The sequence below is a fragment of the Nyctereutes procyonoides genome, unplaced genomic scaffold (assembly GCF_905146905.1).
Source record: "Nyctereutes procyonoides isolate TBG_1078 unplaced genomic scaffold, NYPRO_anot_genome, whole genome shotgun sequence".
Lineage (NCBI taxonomy): Eukaryota > Metazoa > Chordata > Mammalia > Carnivora > Canidae > Nyctereutes > Nyctereutes procyonoides.
The window spans coordinates 23,294,354-23,317,074 of record NW_026575046.1 but is presented as its reverse complement, the minus strand read 5'-3'; the positions used below and the strand labels follow the sequence as shown (position 1 = coordinate 23,317,074).

The window sequence follows — 22,721 nt, the reverse complement described above, 5'->3', positions numbered from 1 at the left end:
TAGAATTTTAAACTGAACTGAAACTAAAAGTAGAAGTGAGTTGGATTTAGGGTTAGGTCAGTAAGACATGATTCATACTGAAGAGAAGTTTTCAGGAACTCTCTGCACTTTGGGTAGATTTTCAGCATCTCAATGAAACTAAGACATATTTCCACTAGATTTACCAGGACAACCCCACTGAAGCACTGGAAGTAAAGTGAGAAAAGTGACCAGCAGTACACTGCTCTTATAGGTTGGATCCTCCCTTCCTCCTTCCTTCCCACTTCCCTTGAAGAAGCTACATTTTTGTAATCTCTGGAGAAGAGTATGAGATATAAACCCCCCAAAGTGTGGGATGGTGGGGGAGCAATGGTGCACATGGGAAGATATCTCCACCCAAATGCAGCAGCCAGGATTGAGGCTGGTTCATCGGTTCATCTTTGTTCTTTAGTGATGAGAAACTGAATTTGAAAGGGGGGAAAAGTTTTGTCTGTGAAATATTCCACCTGCAGGTAATTTTTCAGGGAATCCCCTGAGTTATGAAAAGTTTGAGTTTAAAAAAAAAAGGAAAAAAAAAGAAAATCAGCCTATTATATATATATATTTTTAAATGACTGAACTACTATAAATCCACAAGCAGCGGTTCAGACACGGTGCTTCTGAAGTAATTCACCCCTCCCTGCCAGGCGCAAGCTGCATCAAGGAGAGCGTGGACTCCCCCACCTCTGCTTAGGCATCAGGAGACAGAAGGGGCCATTACTGTTGAGCGCCAGCGGCAGCTGGAACGGGCATCCCAAGGGGGTTGGCAGCAGCAATCACTGGTGAGCCTGCCAGAGGTCCAAGGGGTGAAGGGGTTGGCACTGAAGAAATCCCTGACGTCATATTGGCGCTGCTGACAGGGGTACTGCCCCCTGGCATGCTACAACATTGAATTAGATCCATCCATGAGCCCATTCGAGCTTGGTCCTTCACAACAGTATAGAAATAGGGGTGCTCCATGGCCTCTCTTGCCGTAAGCCGTGACTGGTGGTCATATTGCAAAAGCTTGTCTAAGAAATCCAAGGCCTCAGGGCTGACAAAGTGTTGGTTTTCACTGTGGACGAAGCGTTCCCATCGCTTACGGGAGTGTCTGCCCAAGATATCATTGAAACGTGGATCTAATTCAATGTTGTATTTGTCAATATAGTCATATAAATCTTCGGTCCCCAGAACCTTGGCTGTCCTCACCAACTGATCATAATTGTCATGTCCATGGAAAAAAGGCTCCTTCCGGAAGATCATACTTGCCAGCATACAACCCCAGGTCCACATATCCAAACTATAATGGTACATCTGATAGTCTACGAGTAGCTCAGGACCTTTGAAGTATCGGGAAGCAACTCTGACATCATATTCTTGGCCAGGATGGTAAAACTCAGCCAAACCCCAGGCTATTGGTCGTAGCTCTCTGTGCTCATGATCAATCCTGACATTGTGGGGCTTCACATCTCTATGCTTAATTCCCACGCTGCGACAATAATCCAGGGCCTTCGGAATCTCATACATGTGAAATCGCATATCATAGTCTGTTAACGCCTGGTACAATTGCTTGAAGTCTGTGTTGTTTACGTGTTCGAAAAACCAAGGCAGGGGTTCGTGACACAGGGTCTTTTACAACGTGTGCCAGTGTGATGATATTGGGACCGCCTCGTAAATTCTCCAGAATCGTTATTTCACGCTCGATTTTCTTCTTCTTTCCTGGCTTGAGAATTTTAACGACAACTTTTTCATAATTTGTGATGTTGATGGCTTCACACTCTTCACTGTCTTTACCCCGGCCTAGTTTTCGAACCAGCTGGTAGACATCTTGATTACCCCACTCCACCGCGTGGGACTCATAATCCCAGTACTCTCGGCGTCCGTGCCTATTAACCGCTGTGTGACCTCTGGCCCTGCCGGGGCACGGTCCGACATGTCAGGCAGGTTGGCGAACGAAGGTGGACTTGGTGTTTGGAGATCTGGCGGCCACTGTGTTCAGAAGCAGTTGGGGGTAAGACTTTGTTTCTGACCTGTTTTCTTTATAAACTGTGGTGGAAGCGGCGGCGGCGGCGGCGGCCGCGCTCCCCTCTCCTCACACAGACAATATGGCGGCGGCGGCGGCGGCCCCGCTCCCCTCTCCTCACACAGACAATATGGCGGCGGCGGCGGCGGCCGCGCTCCCCTCTCCTCACACAGACAATATGGCGGCGGCGGCGGCGGCGGAGACACACGGCTCGGCCGCCAGCCGCCGGCGCAGGGACCAGAGCGAGGCTCTACATTAAATTTTTTTACATTCTGTTTTATCTCCACTGTTGAATTAGTAACAGTGCCTCATTTTTTCCAGTGCTTGCTCTAACAGTTACAACATGCATCTTTATCACAGTCTACATTCAAATAGTATTGCATAATTTCACATACAGTATAAGAAATTTAAAATAGAAAAAAAAAAAGAAATTTAAAATAGTATATTTCCAGGGTTTCCTTGCCGGCTTTCTGCTACTGTTTACTTCTATGCTCATTATAAATGCCACGCTATATTGTAATTATTTATGCTCTAGTCTTTTAAGGTATTTTTTTTAAATTTATTTTATTTATGATAGTCACACAGAGAGAGAGAGAGAGAGAGAGGCAGAGACACAGGCAGAGGGAGAAGCAGGCTCCATGCACCGGGAGCCCGACGTGGGATTCGATCCCGGGTCTCCAGGATCGCGCCCTGGGCCAAAGGCAGGCGCCAAACCGCTGCGCCACCCAGGGATCCCTTAAGGTTTTTATTTAAAAAGAGTTCAAGAATACCTTTTTATACTTCCTGTTACTCCTGTTCTTTGTTCCTTTGTGTAGATCCAAATTTTTATCTGGTATCATTTTTCTTTTATATGAAGAAGTTCTTTTAATATTTCTTGTAGTGCTGGTTAGTTGTTGATAAATTCTCTTTTTGTATGCTCGGCACTCATTGTTTTGTCTTTATTTTTTTTTTTTAATTTAAATTCAGTTTGCTAACATATAGTATAGCACCCAGTGCTCATCACATCATGTGCCCTCCTTAATGCCTATCACCCAGTTACCCCATCTCCCCACCTACCTCCCCTTCAGCAACCGTCAGTTTGTTTCCCAGAGTTAAGAGTCTCTCATGGTCTGTCTTCCTCTCTGATTTTTCCCCATTCAGTCTCCCCTCCTTCTCTTATTGTCCCTTGAACTATTTCTTATATTCCACATTTGAATGAAACTATATAACAATTGTTTTTCTCTGATTGAATTATTTCACTAAGCATGATACCCTCCAGTTCATCCACATAGATGTAAATGGTAATTATTCATCCTTTCTGGGGGCTGAGTAATATTCCATTATATATACCGCAACTTCTTTATCCATTCGTCTGTTGAAGGACATCTTGGTTCCTTCCATAGTTTAGTTATTGTGGACATTGCTGCTATGAACATCCAGGTGCAGGTGTCCTGTTGTTTCACTACATCTGTTTCTTTGGGGTAAATACCTAGTAGTGCAATTGTTGGGTCATAGGGTAGCTCTGTTTTTAATTTCCTGAGGAACCTCCACACTGTTTTTTCAAGGTGGCTACATCAGCTTGCATTCACACCAAGGGTATAAGAGAGTTCTCTTTTCTCCACATCCTCTACAACATTTGTTTCCTATCTTGTTAATCTTTAAAAAGTATTTGCACACATATAGGATTCTAGGAAGACTTTTTTTTTTTCTTTTGGTACTATAAATATATCACTCGATTTTTTTTTTTTCCTGCATGTGTTGTTTCTGCTGAGAAGTCTGATATCATTCTTTCCTTTGTTCCATTGTAGGGTAATGACTTTTGTCTGTGGCTGCTTTAAAGATTTTCTCTTTATCCCTGCTTTTCAACAATTTGATTTTTATGTGCCTTAGGATGCTTTTCTTGTTTTACTTGAAGTTTGTTGAGTGCCTTGGATCTGTGTATTTGTAGTTTTTATCAAATTTGCAAAATGCTGGCCATTATTTCATCATATATTTTCTGTTCCATTTACTCTTGTTTTATCGTTCTTTCCTTGGCCTTTGTAGTGACTTCACATGCTGTGCAGATGAATATTTAGCCAAAGACTCAAAGGAATTCCTCGGCTGATCTTTGAGCTTTCTCTCTGGGCACCTCCCTCAGCTCTGGTATTTTGCCTCACCCTGACCTCCCTGTCTCTCCACCTGTCTCTTGACTCTGTGAGAATGCTGACCTCTGTTTGGATTATTTTTCTCTGCACTATGCTCAGGAAATTCTTCTAGACAGGGAGCTGGTGCAAGGTTAGGGCTCGCTTTATTTGCTCCTCTTCTAGGGATTATTTTTCTGTGCTTTTGATTCAGTATCTGAAAACCTATGTTTCATACAGTTTGTCAGGTTTTCTAGTGGCTTAAGACAGGAAGAGAAGCTTGGTCCTTGTTACTCCATTATGATCAGAAACAGAATGATATGTATGCCTTGTTTTAAAATAAAGAATAATGTTTTATAGAGAGATTTTTCATTTCAGAGATGGGTATGATATAATATGAAACAAGTTCATCCTAATTTTTGCATTTACATGACTTACATTATTTTATGTGACTTACATGATTTTACAGATGCAGGGAAATTGTGATATATGGCATACTTGTTTCATACAGCTATATCTGTGTAGAAGGACGAGGCAAACACAATAAACATGTGCATCATAAAAAGCTTTTTCATGGAAAAGCATCATTAAATTGACCTTGCATGCTTAATCCGAAACTAGCCATGGCTTAAATTATAGCCATTTAAAATTTTAACAACTAGTTTGTTAAATTCTGGCTTCCACAAGTAAAATTCCCAGTGCTTTGGGTTAGTTTCACCCAATACATTCAATCAGTATAGGCAATTTGCATTGCCAAACATACGGTTGGCCCCTTTTGTATACAAAAGATTACGAAAATAATTCTTGGTTATAATACCAAGTAACACTTAGGTTCAGTATGTGATCTTGTATACTCTGGAAGAGGCACATGAAAAGTCAAAACTGTTTCTTACAAGAATGCAAAATATATTCAGGAAGTCTAGGGCCTTATTTTTATTCAATTATTTAAACAATTTTATTATGATAGAATAATAGAGCATTTTAGTTACCTCTCACTCAGCACTTTTAGAGGGAAATAATATAAGGTAGCGTGACAGTACTAGCCAAAATGTTTTTCATTCCATTTTTTAAACTGGTACTTGTAAAGCAAAATTTGTACTGTGTTTTCATTTCTGATACTGATCACTATTTTCAAAAGAGACATGGTTCCAGCTAATTCTTAACCACAGTCTCCAGACACCTAGAGGAAGTGTGGATCTGCCAATACAGGAATACTTCTGGATGAAATATATCCAGTGAATGTTATGTAGTAAACAAAAAGAATAATAATCAAGAATATGTTTTTATATGTCTAGGTAGAAATGCATATATACCTTTTTATGCCCCTTTGTAGATAAACAAATGATGGACCCCTCTAAAGAGTTGAAAAATATGAGATTCCATGTCTGCAATTACAATGGATTCTAGAATAGCAAATCTTTCTAAACTTTTAATTTTTCTCAACAAAGTATTATGAAAATTTTCAAGCTTACAGAAATATTGAAAGAATTTCAACCGTGAGCACTTATATATTTCCTACATAGTTTTTAAATTAACAATTGCTGTGTAATATATTTATCTTTTTATTCACCTATCAATTTTGGTCTTTGACACATTTCAAAGGAAGCTGAAAACAAATATTTGTTTTCTTCCTCCAAATATTTAAGCATATATTAGAGGCTCAATTTTTAAGTTTTCAGTATTGTACATATACTGTAATATATAAAGCACTTTCTTTGATATAATTTTTTGGCACAATGAGAATAAAAAATGACTAGATAATATAAGTAACATTATGAGCATTAACAACCTTGAGAAATTAAAAACACATTCCAGTGACAGTCATTCCATTATGATTATGCTTCTCCAGTGACTACAATATTTTCCTTTTAATGCCTCTAGTTTCTTGAATCTATAGTTATTTTTATGATCGAATTAGTGAAACTTTCCTTAGATTGGAAAATATTTTTAGATTCTTTCCTCTGGTTTTGGTTCCTTCACTTCAAAAAAAAAAATAGTCGAATTGGGTAATCTCAAATAGCTTTCCCAAGCTTGGTATTCTATGATCCTTATTCTTCTTTTCCTAGCTTATCAGGTATATTATGCTGTGACTTATGAAAGCAAATAATTTGGGGCTTCTTCAAACTACTGTTCTTTTTTTAAAAAATATTTATTTATTCATTCATTCATTCATTCAAGAGGCAGAGACACAGGCAGAGGGAGAAGCGGGCTCCCTGCAGGGAGCCCAATGTGGGACTTGATCCTGGACCCCAGGATTCATGCCCTGAACCAAAGGCAGACACTCAAACCGCTGAGCCACCAAGGCATCCACAAACTACTGTTCTTTAAGTCTATATTCAAAATGTATTCGGTGAGGGGTAGTGAGGAATTGCTTTTCCACTAATAAGCATTTTATACAAAGTTACTTGCTCATTAATATTTCTATTCACCAAACATTGTCTATAAAACTTCAGAAAAAATCTTTTCCTACTTGTCTGTAGCTTTTGTTCTGTCTTTACTTATGCAATTCTTTTCAAAGCAGGTGAGTTTTTGAGAGCCATATGAAGGAGTTTACAATTTAGATAATAAAGCAGTAACAGTAGCAAATATTTTCGGTAAGTGGCCTCATGGACTGCATGGTGCAAGTTCAGACTTCTGATGGTCTGCTAACAGGCATCCTGTAAAATACTCAGTGATGTTAGAGGACCCTAACTTTTTAGGTTTTGTTGCTGTTTGTTTTTTTAAGTTCATCTCAAAGAAATCTCTACCTCGACGTTCCAAGGACAGCATTTTGAAATAAGGAGGAGAACCAAATTTGAAAACATTAGTTGACTGACATTTTTTTAAAATTTTTATTTATTTATGATAGTCACACACACAGAGAGAGAGAGAGGCAGAGACACAGGCAGAGGGAGAAGCAGGCTCCATGCACCGGGAGCCCGACGTGGGATTCGATCCGGGGTCTCCAGGATCGCGCCCTGGGCCAAAGGCAGGCGCCAAACCGCTGCGCCACCCAGGGATCCCTTGACTGACATTTTATTCCATATTTGTCTTAACAATGCTCTAGTGCTTCTTATAGACTGAAATGTCCAAGAGGCTGCTAGTTGGCCAGGTCTCTAATCTGCTATGGCAATTCATATATTCATTTTCCCCATATACTTTCATAGGTTCCACAAATAAAATGTGATATATTTAATAAGTAAATATCTAAAATTTCACAAATAGACTGAGAATGTTATTGATACTTTGCTTGTGAATGGTTTATAAAACCATGGAATGATCACTCTTTTAAGAAATAGCATATTTGGGGGACACCTGAGTGGCTCAGCGGTTGAGCATTTGCCTTCGGCTCAGGGCTTAATTCTGGGATCCGAGATTGAGTCTCACATCGGTCTCCCTGTAGGGAGCCTGCCTCTCCCTCTGCCTATGTCTCTGCTTCTCTCTCTCTGTGTCTGTCATGAATAAATAAATAAATCTCTTTTTAAAGTAGCATATTTGGAATTATGACAGTAGTCTAATGTACAAACTCATGAATAATAATAATCAGGAAACTATAATACCTTCTCTGCCACTCAAACAAGTAAGTAATGTTTATTTCCCATTATGCCCTTTTTACCTGAAGTTTAACATTATATTCTTAGGTTAAAAATACACCTGATTGTATTTATCTTGACTGTATACCCTAAATCAGTGGTTCTTAGATTTTGTTTTATAGACAAAGAATTTATTTTCTTCTGAGAACATGTATATGGTACAAAGTAGATGTGCTAAATTTTTACTGTGATAATAAAGGGCTTAAAAAATCTACCATCTACTAGTATTACAATTCATGTTACACGAGAAATATAGGAGGCCATAATGAACAGTTGATGAAAAACTCTCTTTCTGCCTCAGATCAGTGAAAGAAACTCCCTATGGCTCTACCTGGTCCACACAGGAGCATTTGGAGTGACTGCTCAGTCTAAAGCAACTTATCAAGAGAATGGGAGAAATGTCATACGTTCCTTTTTCATGATGCAAACTGATCACAGACAATCATGTGCCAATTATTCTGGGAGAGAAATGACACATCTGTAACTTAGTAAGAGGAGACATTCCTGCTATCCAGATATGAAGCCTTCTAGTGACTTGGAATGATAAATGACTGATTTTGCAGGTTCTACATTTCAGTGTCAGTTACCAAAAAGATATCTGTCATCTAGAGGGGAAGAACAAGATGAAATCAGAATTATCAGAATTACAGAATTCCTTCCTGCCTAACGGCATAGTCATCTTGTTCGGCATCAGCTCTTAGACATTTGACTTTGAGAAGTATATTTGGAGTAGAAGTGTAGGCAAATGAATGGATCCAGTTTATCATATATACATGTATGTGTATATGTATACATTTATATGAACTGTGCAAGGGCTGGGGCACCAACTTTCTGTGCAGTTGAAAATCTGCATGTAACTTTTAACTTCCCAAAAGCCTAACTAATTGCCTATGGTTGACTAGAAGCCTTACCAATAACAGTAAATTAACACATATTTTGTATGTAACATGTATTATATACCTTATTCTTAGAATAAAGTAAGTTAGAGAAAAATACCATTAAGAAAATCATAAGGAAGAGATAATACATTTACAGTGCTATACTGTATTTATCCAAAAATATTTGAATATAAGTAGACCCACACAGTTTAAATCTGTGTTGTCCAAGCGCCACACACACGCACATCACACTTCTCTTTGTGTGTGTTTGTATACTCATAAAAATATAATTAATATATTGATTATATAATATACCATATCAATACTATAGTATATTATAATTTATAATTTGTGATATAATAATATATACAATATCTTTCCTGTGAGGTTGTTTTATATTTCCTTCTTTTCTGAATTAGATCCTGTAATTCTTCTGACTCCTCTGATTTAAAATGTTCCAATGTCTGATAATAAAGCTTTAATGTTTTAGCATGACCACCAAGACTGTGTGTGATCTGGCACCTTCTTTCCTCTCAGACTCCACTTGCATCACTCTCCCCCTTTCCAGACCATTCACTAGCTTCATCAGACTTATTTCTGATCCTTGAAGCTTGCTTGGTCCTTTGAGAGGAATTTTTGTTGCTTGTATTCTCTGTTTCCCCAATCTTAGCTCAGATGTTATCTTCTTAGAGAGATATATCCTGATCCCCTTTAGCTAATTTTATTACTTCTTTACATTCATTTTCATGTTACGAGTCTTTACTTCTTGGCACTTAGAATAGTTTTATGTGTTTACTGATATTTTACTCTCTGTGTCTCCACTAAGATATTAGCTGGTTGATAATAAAAACTCTTTTTTCTATATTAGTACCATATTCCCAGTACTTAAGCAATACTTGGTGCATGGTGAACACTCAATAGTGATTATTAAAGGATGTTTCCGGGAGCCACCACTGCTGATTGTGGTATCTTAGTGATTTCCACATCAATATTCAGAACTGCTGGTCTAGATAGTCATGCAATTATTTACAACAAAGAAGCATTATTAGATGTTTATTTGCAATTGACATGAATAGTCTTTCACAATTATCATAAAATTGATAAGTGACAGCAATGTGATGTGATCAGTGTACACATGATTGGGTTGAAATTTTGTTTCTGCTTCTGAGCTCTGTAACTCTACTGAGCCTTTATTTCTCTACCTGTGTAGTAGGGATAATAGATAACTCATGGGAATGTTAATATTGAATGAGCTAATAGATCTGTAAAAAGCCCAGGGCAGGGCCTGAACACACTGCTTAGCATGTAGAAGGAATCTTATAATTCATAAACACAAAATTTTTGCCTATATCATTCCAAATTTTCTTCTTTTTGCTGTAAATATGCCCTGTATGTAAATAAGGCCAGAGTAATAACTATACAGGTGAATAAAAATAGTGGCCTAATAATGCATTAAAATATTTATTTATCATGTTTAGGTGTCCGTAATAAGGTAATACATTTCACAAAGTACCCTAATCAAGGCTTAGCTTACTGCCATTTTACAACTTTATTTGCATTGTATTGATATATCTTGTGAACATATTGTTGATATGTTTCTCATACCCTTTTGGACTTCAAAAAATCTGTAGTCTTAACTTTAAAAAAAATTCCCCTTCCTAAGCTAAGAGTGTTTTCTATTCTGTGATTTTAGAGGGAAAGATTTTAATTAGAGCTCTGTGTATTTTACCAATTTCATATCTAATCAAGAACAGAACCATCATGAATTAAATATGCATTGCTTTATAATATGTGCCTGTGCTTAGTTCATGAAGCACAGTGGTGTGAGGTGTTAGAAAAATGTGAGGTCAAGGCAAACCTGGAGAAACTAGGGTGGCCTGCTTTATCTTTGCACTCAATGTAGGAGAAGGTAAAACCTCACTAATTGTACTTGCAGATAAATGCTTATCTATTACTAACCTGTAACCCAGTACCTCAAATAGCTACATGCTCATTGGTCATGCATTTCTATGAGGAAAACCAAAGATAATATTTTAGTGAGGAACTTGAGGGCAGAGGAGAAAGAGCATGTGCATTCTCATCATCTCAGAGCACCACAGGTTTCTGGCAAAAAAAGGCATCCACCCGCCAGAGCTGACTCATAGCCTCCTCACCACACTCAGACATGTCATCCGGACTAATTCCAGGATGTCCTGGATCCCACTTTACCTCTATAAACCCTAGAAGCTACAGACTACCATTTGTTCCCCATCCTCCTATGGCTCTATAATCTACCATCCTGACTTCATCCCATGACCTTGTCCAAGCACTGCCCCCCACACTCCACTGGGCCCTGGAGCTAGAGGTTTTATCCATAAAACTCCTCTGACATCTAATTTTTCTTTAAATATTCAACTTCCCCCCCCTCAAACTGATACCTAGTCTTTTCTCTTTTCCTCTGCTCGTCCTTGAGTCTGCAAGTGAGATAGATGTGTTGATCCTCATTATCAATTATAGCCCATTTCCCTGCCTCTAGCGAGCCATTGCTTACTTCACTCCTCTTTCCTACCATCTCCATATCCCATCCATTGACTCTATTCTAAAATATATCTGAAATCTGACCATTTCTAACCAATTCTACCTTTACCATTCTGTTTCAAGCTACCATCATCTCCCACCAGGGTTACCTCCTAAGTGATTTCTTTACCTCCATCCTTGTGCCCTTTCGACTTTTTCATATAGCTACCAGAGCACACCTTTGAAAACCTAAGTGAAATTATCTCACTTTATGGCTCCAAATCATCCAGTGGCTTCCAATCCCATGAATGCACCCATAAGGTCCCACATTAGTTGACTCTCCAACTACTCTGTAATCTTTTCTCCAATTACATAGTCCTTATATACTTCCCTCTGACCACATCATCTCCCAGCTGTCCCTTGAACTTTGCCAAGAATGCCCTTAACTCATGGCTTTTGCATCAGCTCTTTCCCCTATCCAGAATGTTCTTTTGCCAGATGTTCTCTCATCTTTCATTTCTTTCAGATTTCTATATGGAGGTCAAGTTACAAGTGAGATTTTCCTTGACTATCCTTAAAGTAGTGGTCTTCCCCCTTGTTGTTCACCTTTCATCCTCTTTGTTTAACTTTTCCTTGATAGCACTTATCATAGCTTCATGTATCATATATTTGCCCCACTATCCCTAGAATGAAAGCTCTAAGAAAAAATGAAGCTTTGTTTTACTTACTATTTTGTTCCCTTCACCTAGCACTATTTTCGAGGATTCAGTAGATTTATTTGTCGAATGAGTGTTTAAATGATCTCATCACTCATTTGAATTAGAATAGGATGTATTCTTCACTTCAGTTACTAGGAGATATTTCTTCTATTTGCAAAGAAAAACTGCCTTTATTCAATTTCAGTGAAATAATAGAGAATGAGAAAGGAATGAATGCAGGATAATAATATTAGAGTAGTTAAGGTTAAGGTTTTGGGGGAATTTAATGACTAAGTCAAGAAAAGGGTATTATATAACCTTTTTTATTAAAACTTAGAATTTTAGAGAGAAAAGTGATTTGAGGGGAAACTGAGACACAAAGAGGCAAAGTGAACCTGTCCAAACTAATGGAACTAATCAGTGGCACACAGGATCACATCTCTGCCTCACTATTCTTCATTCAGGATTTGTTCACTCTACAATGAATATTGACTGTGTACCTACCCAGGGCATACTGTGGTCAAGGAAACAGGCACAAGATCTCTTCTGATGGCTCTTATAGTAGCATAGGAGATAAATGTTAAAAATATTAAAATTAAACACATATACTGTTGGGCTATGTACTCTGAAGGAGGAGGAGACACTTAAAAAGTGGCATATTTATTAAGGAAGGCTAACCCAATTGGAAGGATAAAGGAAGTCTTCCCTGGATACACGTAATCATGAAGTTAATGGATTTATGAGTGTTGAGGAGGAGGTAACAAGAGGAGGAAGAGGAAGGGAATATGTTCCTTGCAAAAAGATCAGACACTTGTCCCTGGAAAGAACAGGAAGCAACATATTGCTATTATCTGACTGAGGAAAGGCTTAGATGACTTGGTAATGCTATACTCTTTTTGAGAATGGGTTTGTCTTTAGCTGAAAAGTTTAACCTCTCTGTTTGCTTGCATTGATGGACTTATTTTCACTTCCTTGTTGTTGTTGTTGTTGTTTTCCCAAAGAGCCCCTTCCTGACAATCTAGTTCTTTGTAGCTCATCCTTTCTCATCCAGCTAGCTTCCTATTTTTATTGCTGAGTCATCCAATCAGGCTTAATTGTCTCTTTTCTCCAGCTGGCTGTGGCCTTTTGGAGAAAAAATTCTGCTACAGGTGCATTTTTTAAAATTAGGGAAACATGAGTGCCTAAATATGGACACGGCTAGATTTTAATGGTGAATTCTAAAGTTATAAAAGATGATTAGCATCTTTCACCTTTCATTATGATGAGCAGTAGATCTTGAACCATCCTATTGCAGGCTGACCCACAGCACTTGCTGCAAAATATTTTAAAAAATTACTTCCACATAATTTTTATTTGTTGCTTAATTATTTCCTTTCTTTTCAGAAATTATAGATCAAGATTGTCACTGTTGTTTTTTTTCCCCAAAGGAAATGTTTGAAATAAAAATATGACTAAACTGTAAAACTGGAAGTGTTGTAACTATTGATAAATCATTTGAATTTCCCATCTATTATCCATGAAGAACTAGGTTTATAAATAAATTTCCTGTTTAAAAGTTGAAAGGGGGATGATTAGCCTACTTAAAATGGCTTCTAAATCATACCATATGGAAGTCCTTGGATGAATGTTAAGAAAAATACGAAGTTTAACACATATGTAGTTTCTAAACTACTTTATACCATGTGCTTGAAAATCAGAAACAGAATTGATTTTAATATATTCCATTGGTCTTCTATAGTTGGTCCTATTAGTGAATACACAAAATGGTAAATGAAACATATTTTTCTGTTCAATTTATTTTTTTTAATTTTTATTTATTTATTTATTTATTTATTTATTTATTTATTTATTTATTTATTTATGATAGTCACACACAGAGAGAGAGAGAGGCAGAGACACAGGCAGAGGGAGAAGCAGGCTCCATGCACTGGGAGCCCGACGTGGGATTCGATCCCAGGTCTCCAGGATCGCGCCCTGGGCCAAAGGCAGGCGCTAAACCGCTGCGCCACCCAGGGATCCCCTGTTCAATTTATTAATTGAAAAAGTATTAATGTTCATATAATTGTATTAGATTAATCTGTTTATAAAAATCCCATTTATAATGCCCCACGTGACATATTTTGACTCTTGTAGATCAAAGATTCAGACTGTTTGATAAATTATGTTTTATAGTCCTAGCATCTATACTTATGGTATTTAAAATATTTCCAAAAAACTTCATTTACCAAATATTTAATTTCCTCCTTTGTTGTTTTCATATTAACCTAGCTCTACAAGTAATTCTTGCTCAATTATTTCATATTCTTAGTTTGATTTATAGGGCTAAAATTGATGGGGAAATAGAAAACTTAATTTAGCATTTATGGATATTGTGCTAGCACTTCATACACATTGTATCAAATAATCCACACAATACTTATAAAGTTAGGTATTATTTATCCCTTTAGAGATGAGGAAACTCAGATTCAGAGGGACTAAGAAATCTGATCATCATAGGAAATCAGTGGAACTGTCCTTTAAAGGAAAAATTTTGGGACACCTGGGTGGCTTAGTGGTTGAGCATCTGCCTTTGGTTCAGGGCATGATCCAGGATCCTGGGATCGAGTCCTGAACTGGGCTCCCCGCTGGGAGTCTGCTTCTCCTTCTGCCTAAGTCTCTGTTTCTCTCTCTGTGTCTCTCATGAGTAAATAAATAAAATATTTTAAAAAAATAGAGAGGAAAAGTGTTTGATGAGGTACATGTTGTGAGTCTCATAAGTACATAGTAATGCTCCTTTGGAGTCTCCTTCTTTCATGCTTTACAGTGTGATTCAGGACACCTTTTTCTGATAGAGTACTACAGAAAAATAGAATTCAATTCAGTGTGATAACATGAGGTGAAATAAGGCAAACATGAGGAACCAGGGACTTCTATTTTCAGCTTTATCACTATCTCATTAACATGAGCTCAGAAAAGCATTGAACCTTTTCGAAGCCTGACTTTTCCACTTCTGGGGGGAAAAAAAGAAGTAGAACAATTACAAGATTTATCTAGCAAGGGTTTTCTGAAGATTAAACAGTGTGAGTTCCAAGTTCCTGAAATAAAGGTTGCTAGAAGTTAGAGCTCGCTGAAAAAATCATTATGATGAGCTCAAATCACCCTTAAAGGTTGGAGAATTTTTTCCTAGTTACAAAGGAAACAAACATGTTTTGTACTTCTCCTGAGACTTCAATTTTCTCATCCGAATAATCAGGGATGAGATTAGGTGGTCTCTATCGTCTATTCCATCTTTAGATAACATCAAGGTATTCCAATCTCCCAGAATAATGCTTGGTATATAATGTGCGATAAATAATTGATTAAATGAATGAATGAATGAATGACTTATTCCCTGCCTTCATTTGTCTTTACTATATGAGAAGCTATAGTTGTGTCGGTAGAGTAACTACAAGGTTACCAGTTAAGGAGAAATACTATGAGGGGAATGTTTGAACGACACTCATGATTGTCCCTTACTATGCTTACACATACATGGTTGAACTTCTTGAAATTTGCCAGAAGTTGCTTGGTCATCTCTAATGTGTTTTAGAGTTTCTGATCATCACCCTCTTTTGATTGCAAAACTGTGATTTACATAGCAGAACTCTGGCCTTGGTGTAATAACGAGGCAGGTATGTTTGATTTCCTGACATACCTTATTCCCTTAATGCTTTTTATACTCCTCTTCTGCTACCAGTGAGATCTTTTTTTTTTAACTTTTTATTTTGAAATAATTTTAGATTTACAAAAGAGTTGTAAAAATATTAGACAGAGATCCTATATGTCTTTTAGACAGAGATCCTATATGTCTTTCACCCAGATTCTCTAATGTTAGTATTTTACATACCCATGTTACATTCATCGAAACAAAGAAATTAGTTTTGGTATAGTGTTTATTGATATGACACTGTTAACTGAACTATGGACTTGATTTAGCTATCACCAGTTTTTCCACTCAGGTCCTCTTCATATTTTTTGCTTTCGGGATACCACATCACATTTAATCATCATGTCTCCTTAGAGGTAGCTGTGTTCTTTTCTTGTTTTCCATGACCTTGACACTTTGAAGAGTACTGGACAGGTATTTTGTAGAATTTTTTTTCCCAGAAGTTTTCTCATGATTATACTTGAATTACGGCTTTTTTTCACAGAAGAATATTAGGTAAAGTGCCATTTTCATTCCTTTATTTTAAAGATTTATTTATTTAACTTTAGGGAGAGAGAATGTATGCATGAGGTGGGGGGAGGGGCAGAAAGAGAGCACCACAGGGGAAGCAGACTCCGTATTGAGCAGGGAGGCTGACTCAGAACCTCCATCCCAGGTCAGAGATCATGACCTGAGCTATATGGAGAGTCAGAGGCATAACCAACTGAGCCCTCAGGGGCCACCTGTTTATTACATTTTATCATGGTACATTATATCAACATGACTTATGTGGATGATGTTGACCTTGATCACTTGATTAGGGTGGTATTTGCAGGGTTTCTATCCTGTGAAGTTACTATTTTCCCTTTCTATATTGTATTTATGAGAAGTAAGTAAGTATAGACCCCACTCAAGAGGAAGGAAATTAATCTCTACTACTTGGAGGAAGAGTATCAGAGAATCTAGACCTAAGTTAAACTCACCACAGACTCTCTTACTGTCCTGTTTACCTTTAGCATTTGGTTCACTCATTTCACCAGTCTTTAGTGGAGCTTGGCTATAGCGAATATTACTGTCATATTTGAACAGTGACTTTTCTATTTCTTTCCTTTCTTCTACATTTATTATTTGAAATTCTTCAGTGAGGAAAATTTGCCTCTTCTTCTTTCCTTATTTTCTTATTTAATCATTTATTTACATCCGTGGACTCATGAATATTTTATTACTTGGATTTTAGTCCAGTACTCTTATTATTTATTTTGTTGCTCAACTTATTCCAGCTATAGTCAACATTTTGAGGTTAATTCCTGAGTCATTTTGGCAGATCTCCAACCTTTTTTTTTTTTCTAGCATTACTGTATGGCACAACATGATGTTTCAGGTTCATCTTATGTTTTCCTTATTTTGCCTTTGAATCTGCAATTCCTTCTGGGAGCTCTAGCCTATTCCTGTTGGAATGGTGTTTGGAAATTAAGACCTGAACCCAGTTGCCCACTGCTCCCTAGGTGTCATTGCTTCTAGGGCCTCTCAGCAGACAGACATGGGCAGTTTTTTTTTGTTTTATTTTGGTTTTTTTTGGCAGTGGTTATAATCCAAGTTAGTGTCTATATGTGAAAACACTTCTGAGGAGCTTGGTTTCCACTTTCTTCGTTACTTTTGTCACTCAAAGACTTTAATATAACTGATTATTAGATTCCCCACTTTTTCTACTAATGAAATGTTAACATAATTTTAAAGTAAGTATCAGCATTTCACAAGTACCTAAGTTTTTTTTTCAAGTACCTAAATTTTAATGACTCCCCACGTGTCACCCTCGATTCCTTTTCTGACTTTGAGACTCATATGTCCAGCTTCTTGCTGAATGTGCCTACTTGAAAAATCTGTGTACTACATCAAATTTAGTATGTGAAAAAGTACACTCTTCACATGATCCTTCTCCTTTTTATATATCTCAACAGCCACACCACCCACCTAGTCATTTAAAAGTTAGACTCTCCATCCAATCAATGACTAAGTCCTGCTGATTTTGCTTTCTAAATATAATCAATGTTCTTTCTTTTCCTTTCTCTCTGATCTTGTTCTAGTCAGAAGTTCTAAGTGTGAATATACATTTTTCTGTTTTTCAAAATTTTGTTTAGGTCTTGACAAGTACTTTCCTCATCGTTGTTCCCACCTTTTGCTCCTGCTAAAAATGTTGCCACCTTTTCCTTGGTGGTATCTCTGTTGCAGGCATTTTCAGCCCTAGGATAATTGATGAGGTATGTAGGACATAGTTGATGACTGATTAGAGTCAGTGACATTTCTAGGTTTTTGATTGTGTATTGGAAGTATAATTGTTTATATTTAGGATGATATGATTATTTTGGTTAAAAATATGAAGGAAAAATGGAGCTCACTGATATATTTTGATCAACTAAGTTTCTTTTTTAATTTACTAAGGGAGACAAAGAATGTCTTCTCATTAACTTCTCTCCTCTTTTCCTGGATTTTTCAATGTAATGTAGAGATCGTAGTTGTTTTTTTTTTAAAGATTATAATTCTATGGCACAGTTCCAACATCACTTTGAAAATGTTCTTTAGGGATCCCTGGGTGGTGCAGTGGTTTGGCGCCTGCCTTTGGCCCAGGGCGCGATCCTGGAGACCCGGGATCGAATCCCACATCGGGCTCCCGGTGTATGGAGCCTGCTTCTCACTCTGCCTGTGTCTCTGCCTCTCTCTCTCTCACTGTGTGCCTATCATAAATAAATAAAAATTATAAAAAAAGAAAATGTTCTTTAAACATCTGAGAGTCTCATCTGTAAAATGAAAATAATAAAATCTTACAGTATTAATGTGAAGAATAAATGAGATAAACTATTAGAGCATAGAACCTAGTACATGTGGGCCAAATCAATAAATGTATTGGTTTTTATTATCATCATTACTCTTATTTCAATTTTTTGGTCACTTGGGCATAGTCTCAATGCTTAGAATAATGTGAACTGCTCTCTAATCAAGAGATAGATGGATATATATGTATACATATATATACACACATATATGTAACTCATTATATATATAATTCATTACATATATGTATATGATAACATATATAAATGAGGGAAATGCATCATCTTCTAGGGCAGAAATGAAAATATAGAGTTCCTTCTGATCTGTGAAGCAAGGTATTGAGGATGGGACATTTGGAAATGGTAGTTTGGTTTAATAGAGGAGTCCTGATTATCAGTGATGAGTATCACATGAATGGCAGATGCTTGTTGTTACAAACACCTTAGCCACATTGAAAAAATAGGACCTGGGGTGCCATTAGTACATAATTTTTCCCTGCCCTCTATACTGGACAAGAATAAACCTGAACTCAAACCACTAGATTTTTAAGATGCATTTCTTTTTTTAAAAGATTTTATTTATTTATTCATGAAAGACACAGAGAAAGAGGCAGAAACACAGGCAGAGGGAGAGGCAGGGTCCTTGCGGAGAGCCTGATGTGAGAATCAATCCCGGGGCTCCAGGATTGAGCCAAAGGCAGATGCTCAACCACTGAGCCACCCAGGCATCCCTCAAAATGCATTTCTGAACTTAGTCACAATAACCATTTTTTTCCTACATTTAAATTTGACATGCCCTTAAGCCCATAAGTTATCTTCAATACCCTGGATCATACTTGAGAACATTCCTACTACAAAGGGCAAAACATAGTAATTTGGTGGTGACTACTGATATACATTTTTTCTTTTTATTTTACTAAGGATTTTAAATTGAAATTAAATTACATCAAGTAGTAGACTCCTTCACCCACCATTATTTGTTTTTCTAAATAATTAACTATTTGAAAATAACCATTAAGGATAGCAGCCAATTAATGATAGCCTAAAATAAAAATATGCATCTCTCAGCATTTTCTTTCTCTTTGTTTTTCTGGAACATACCCAGTGCATAAAGCTAAGTACCCCTCTGTCATCCAGGGTCATTTTCACGTAGCCATTTGAAAGCAGAATGGGGCAAAGTGATAAAATAAAGATAAATGGTTATTATATTTGTCAGTAACTTTAACCGGACCCCCCTGGGTTTGAAACATACACTGTCTGCTTTCATGGTTCATCAGTGTAGTAGGATAATTATGCACAAACCAAAAGAAGGATAAGAACACAAAAGAATATGATCAGATATAAATCAGTACAGTGAAAAATATACACTTTTAAGTTTCTGGAAACAAATATTTATTTTGGATTATCTCATATTTGGGATTATATAAAAACTGAGTTATCTTTCAAAATGGGAACATTAAAATGATTTAGATATTAATGATTGTGCTTTGACTCCAGTTATGACTGTAGTAGCCTTTAAACTATGCAGAGGAAATGGAAATTGTTATAATACAAACAGCTTCTCTTCAAGAGGCGTATAACCCATTGAGTCAGAAAGTTAGAATAGTATCTTTCACAAGCTAAAAGATAATGAATGCTACAGATCACAGTTACCATTAAAGGTTGGAAGTCAATCAAAGATGATTTTCTGGGGGAGTTAGGGCTTTATCTAGTACTTGAAAAAATAAACACTATCTAAGCAAGAAGGAAGAGACAGAAAAATAAATCAAGCCACTAGAAATAATATAGTGATATTTAATTATCAGAAGATAGTCATTACACTTGTAAGTGTGATGTAGTCTGTTATTTGTGTGTCAGAGGCTTGAAATCTGGGAATAGGCTTCATGTATAAACTCTGGAAAGTTTGCTTGCAAACATTTATGTATGGACAATATAAATACTTATAAGTAGTATTTCAGGTCCCTAATTTTTTCCAGCTACATAAAAGTGTCTAACTTCTTTTAAAGGTTGAAAATCTCTGCTCTATGTTCAGAACTTTCTTCCATAGATAGTTGCTTTTTCATAACATTAATCTGCTTAAACTTGACTGTCCAAGTTATTCATGTTTTATGTCAGAATTGAAAAGTTTTGACATTGGTGGTCTTTGTAGGCTGAATTAACTGAATTTTTAAAAGGAGAACTATATTTTACTATCTCTTCTATGGCATGACACTGAAATAGTAATTATATAAATCCTAGGATTATTTATGGTTATTATTTTAAAAAAATAAGGTTGAAATGAATGAAACTAATCAATCAGGAACTTAATGGATAGGACTTAAATTTCAAAGAAAAAATTAAAGTCACAGCTCAAAATACTTGTATTTTTAATTATCTTTTACAAGTTATTTTCATTAAAAAACCTGAAATAAAGCCAGGTTTTTTTAAGAAAATGCTTCTTTAGGTTGTTCTAGATAAAAATAATCTTAATACTCTATTCTTAATTTTACAGTAATTGTATTATGGACACATGCTTTCTCACTATGCAAACGTAATTTCATTTTCAAAAAAGATTTATTTATTTATTTATTTATGAAAGTAGGAATGCAGGGGAAAGGGACAAAGGGAGAGAGGGAATCTCAAACAGACTCCCTTCTGAGCATGGAGCCCTATGTGGGGCTTTATCTAACAATCCTGAGATCATGACTTGAACTGAAACCAAGAGTTGAACATCTGACTGCCTGAGCTACCCAGGTGCTCCTAAAAGTAATTTGATTATTATGAAACAAGGTAGGTGTGTGATTTAAAAAATATTTAAAATTTTTCCTATTTATCTAAAATTCTCTTCATTCTCCATTAAGTTCTTAAGCTAGTTTTAGTTTACAAAAGTACATTAGTATCTTAATTAATGAAAATTATTCAATCTAGTAACATGAAAGCCTTAAGAAAAAATGTTTCATCATAATAAGTTTGGAGTCAGATGGGATGCCTGGGTGGCTCAGTGGTTGAGCATCTGCCTTTGACTCAGGTCATGATCCCTGGGTACAAGGATCAAGTCCTGCATCAGGCTCCCTGTAGGGAGCCTGCTTCTTCCTCTGCTTATGTCTCTGCCTCTCTCTGTGTGTCACTCATGAATGAATAAATAAAATCTTAAAAGAAAAAGAAGTTTGGAGTTAGAATAAGTGTGTGTGTGTGTGTGTGTGTGCGCGCGCGCATGTGTGCGTGTGTGTGTAATACAGTTGGATAAAATTGAAATGGACTTTAATTCCTCATTTCAGAATAAAAATTCAGCATGTATTTCAAAACCAAGTTTATTTTAAACTTTTGAGTCCATTCTTTCTGCATCCACAGTTACATGTGATGCAGATACATGATTTTATGTTTTTACAGATAGTTTCATAGGGTGCTAATTACTTCAATGTCCCTTGTCCTAAGTTCTTACATTCTCGGTGTTATTTACTGCCAGAATGTAAAATCCATAAGGAAAAAGTTTCAAAGTAAAGAGAGAATAAACACTGGTGATGACATTTATGTCTGAGAGTCCATCACAGCTCTCTTTAAATATACTTTCTATACCTCTGTCAAATCCTTAAACACAGAGTTTTATCCTCTTACATTTCCTTACTTAACTCCTTTCATGACTCTCCATCTTCTGCAGGATGATGTTCTGACCTATTTGCAACATATACAAGACCCTTCTTGGTCTGACCTCAGTTTACCCTGGAAGCAACTTTTGCTGCCACCTCATGCCAGAATCTTTATCCTAACATCACAGTTACCCTCTTTTCTCAAAGGCACTGTGGCATTTCAAATAGTCTACCCCTTGCAAAGTTTCACTGTCCCTCTCACACAGAGGTAGTATGTTTTTTCTGCTCCTCTTCCATTTCAGAATACTACGACAGTGAAATTCAAACTATATCATGGTCATCTTTTCATATTAGTCCTAGAACTACCTTAAAATTTTAAATAATGACACAGAATTTTATTCTGTTTTTCCATACTGCATAATGAACTGTTTCCTAACAGACATGAATTGATTCCGACTCATTGCTACTGGAAACAATGACACAGAAAGTATAATTGACCCTTGAACAGCACAGGTTTGAACTGTATGGGTCCACGTAATATGCTGATTTTGAGGGGGCAGCCCGGGTGGCTCAGCGGTTTAGCGCCACCTTTGGCCCAGGTTGTGATCCTGGGGACCCAGGATCCAGTCCCACGTTGGGCTCCTGCATGGAGCCCGCTTCTCCCTCTGCCCCTCTCTCTCTCTCTCTCTCTCTCTGTATCTCTTATGAATAAATAGACAAAATCTTTAAAAAATGTGGATTTTTTTGACAAATATAATACAGTAAATGTATTTTCCTTATGATTTTAATAACATTTCCTTTTCTCTAGCTTTATTGTAATAATACAACATATTATATATATATATAATATACAAAATATATGTCAGTCGACTATTTATGTTAATGGTAAAGCTTCAAGTC

At 36.8% G+C, this 22,721-nt stretch overlaps 2 protein-coding genes across 2 annotated transcripts in view; one reads left to right on the top strand and one right to left on the bottom strand.

The window, feature by feature from the left end:
- Positions 1-22,721, top strand: part of HCN1 (hyperpolarization activated cyclic nucleotide gated potassium channel 1) — a 376,053-nt gene that overhangs the window by 63,845 nt on the left and 289,487 nt on the right. The window lies entirely within an intron of this gene.
- Positions 645-1,668, bottom strand: LOC129509341 (casein kinase II subunit alpha-like). Its single transcript, XM_055324803.1, has one exon. It carries the CDS (start codon positions 1,534-1,536, stop codon positions 736-738), a length of 801 nt encoding a protein of 266 aa, XP_055180778.1. The 5' UTR covers positions 1,537-1,668; the 3' UTR covers positions 645-735.

Bases quoted from the DNA above. Each gene is read 5' to 3' on its own strand.
- LOC129509341 (XM_055324803.1), bottom strand. From the start codon at position 1,536: ATGCGATTTCACATGTATGAGATTCCGAAGGCCCTGGATTATTGTCGC.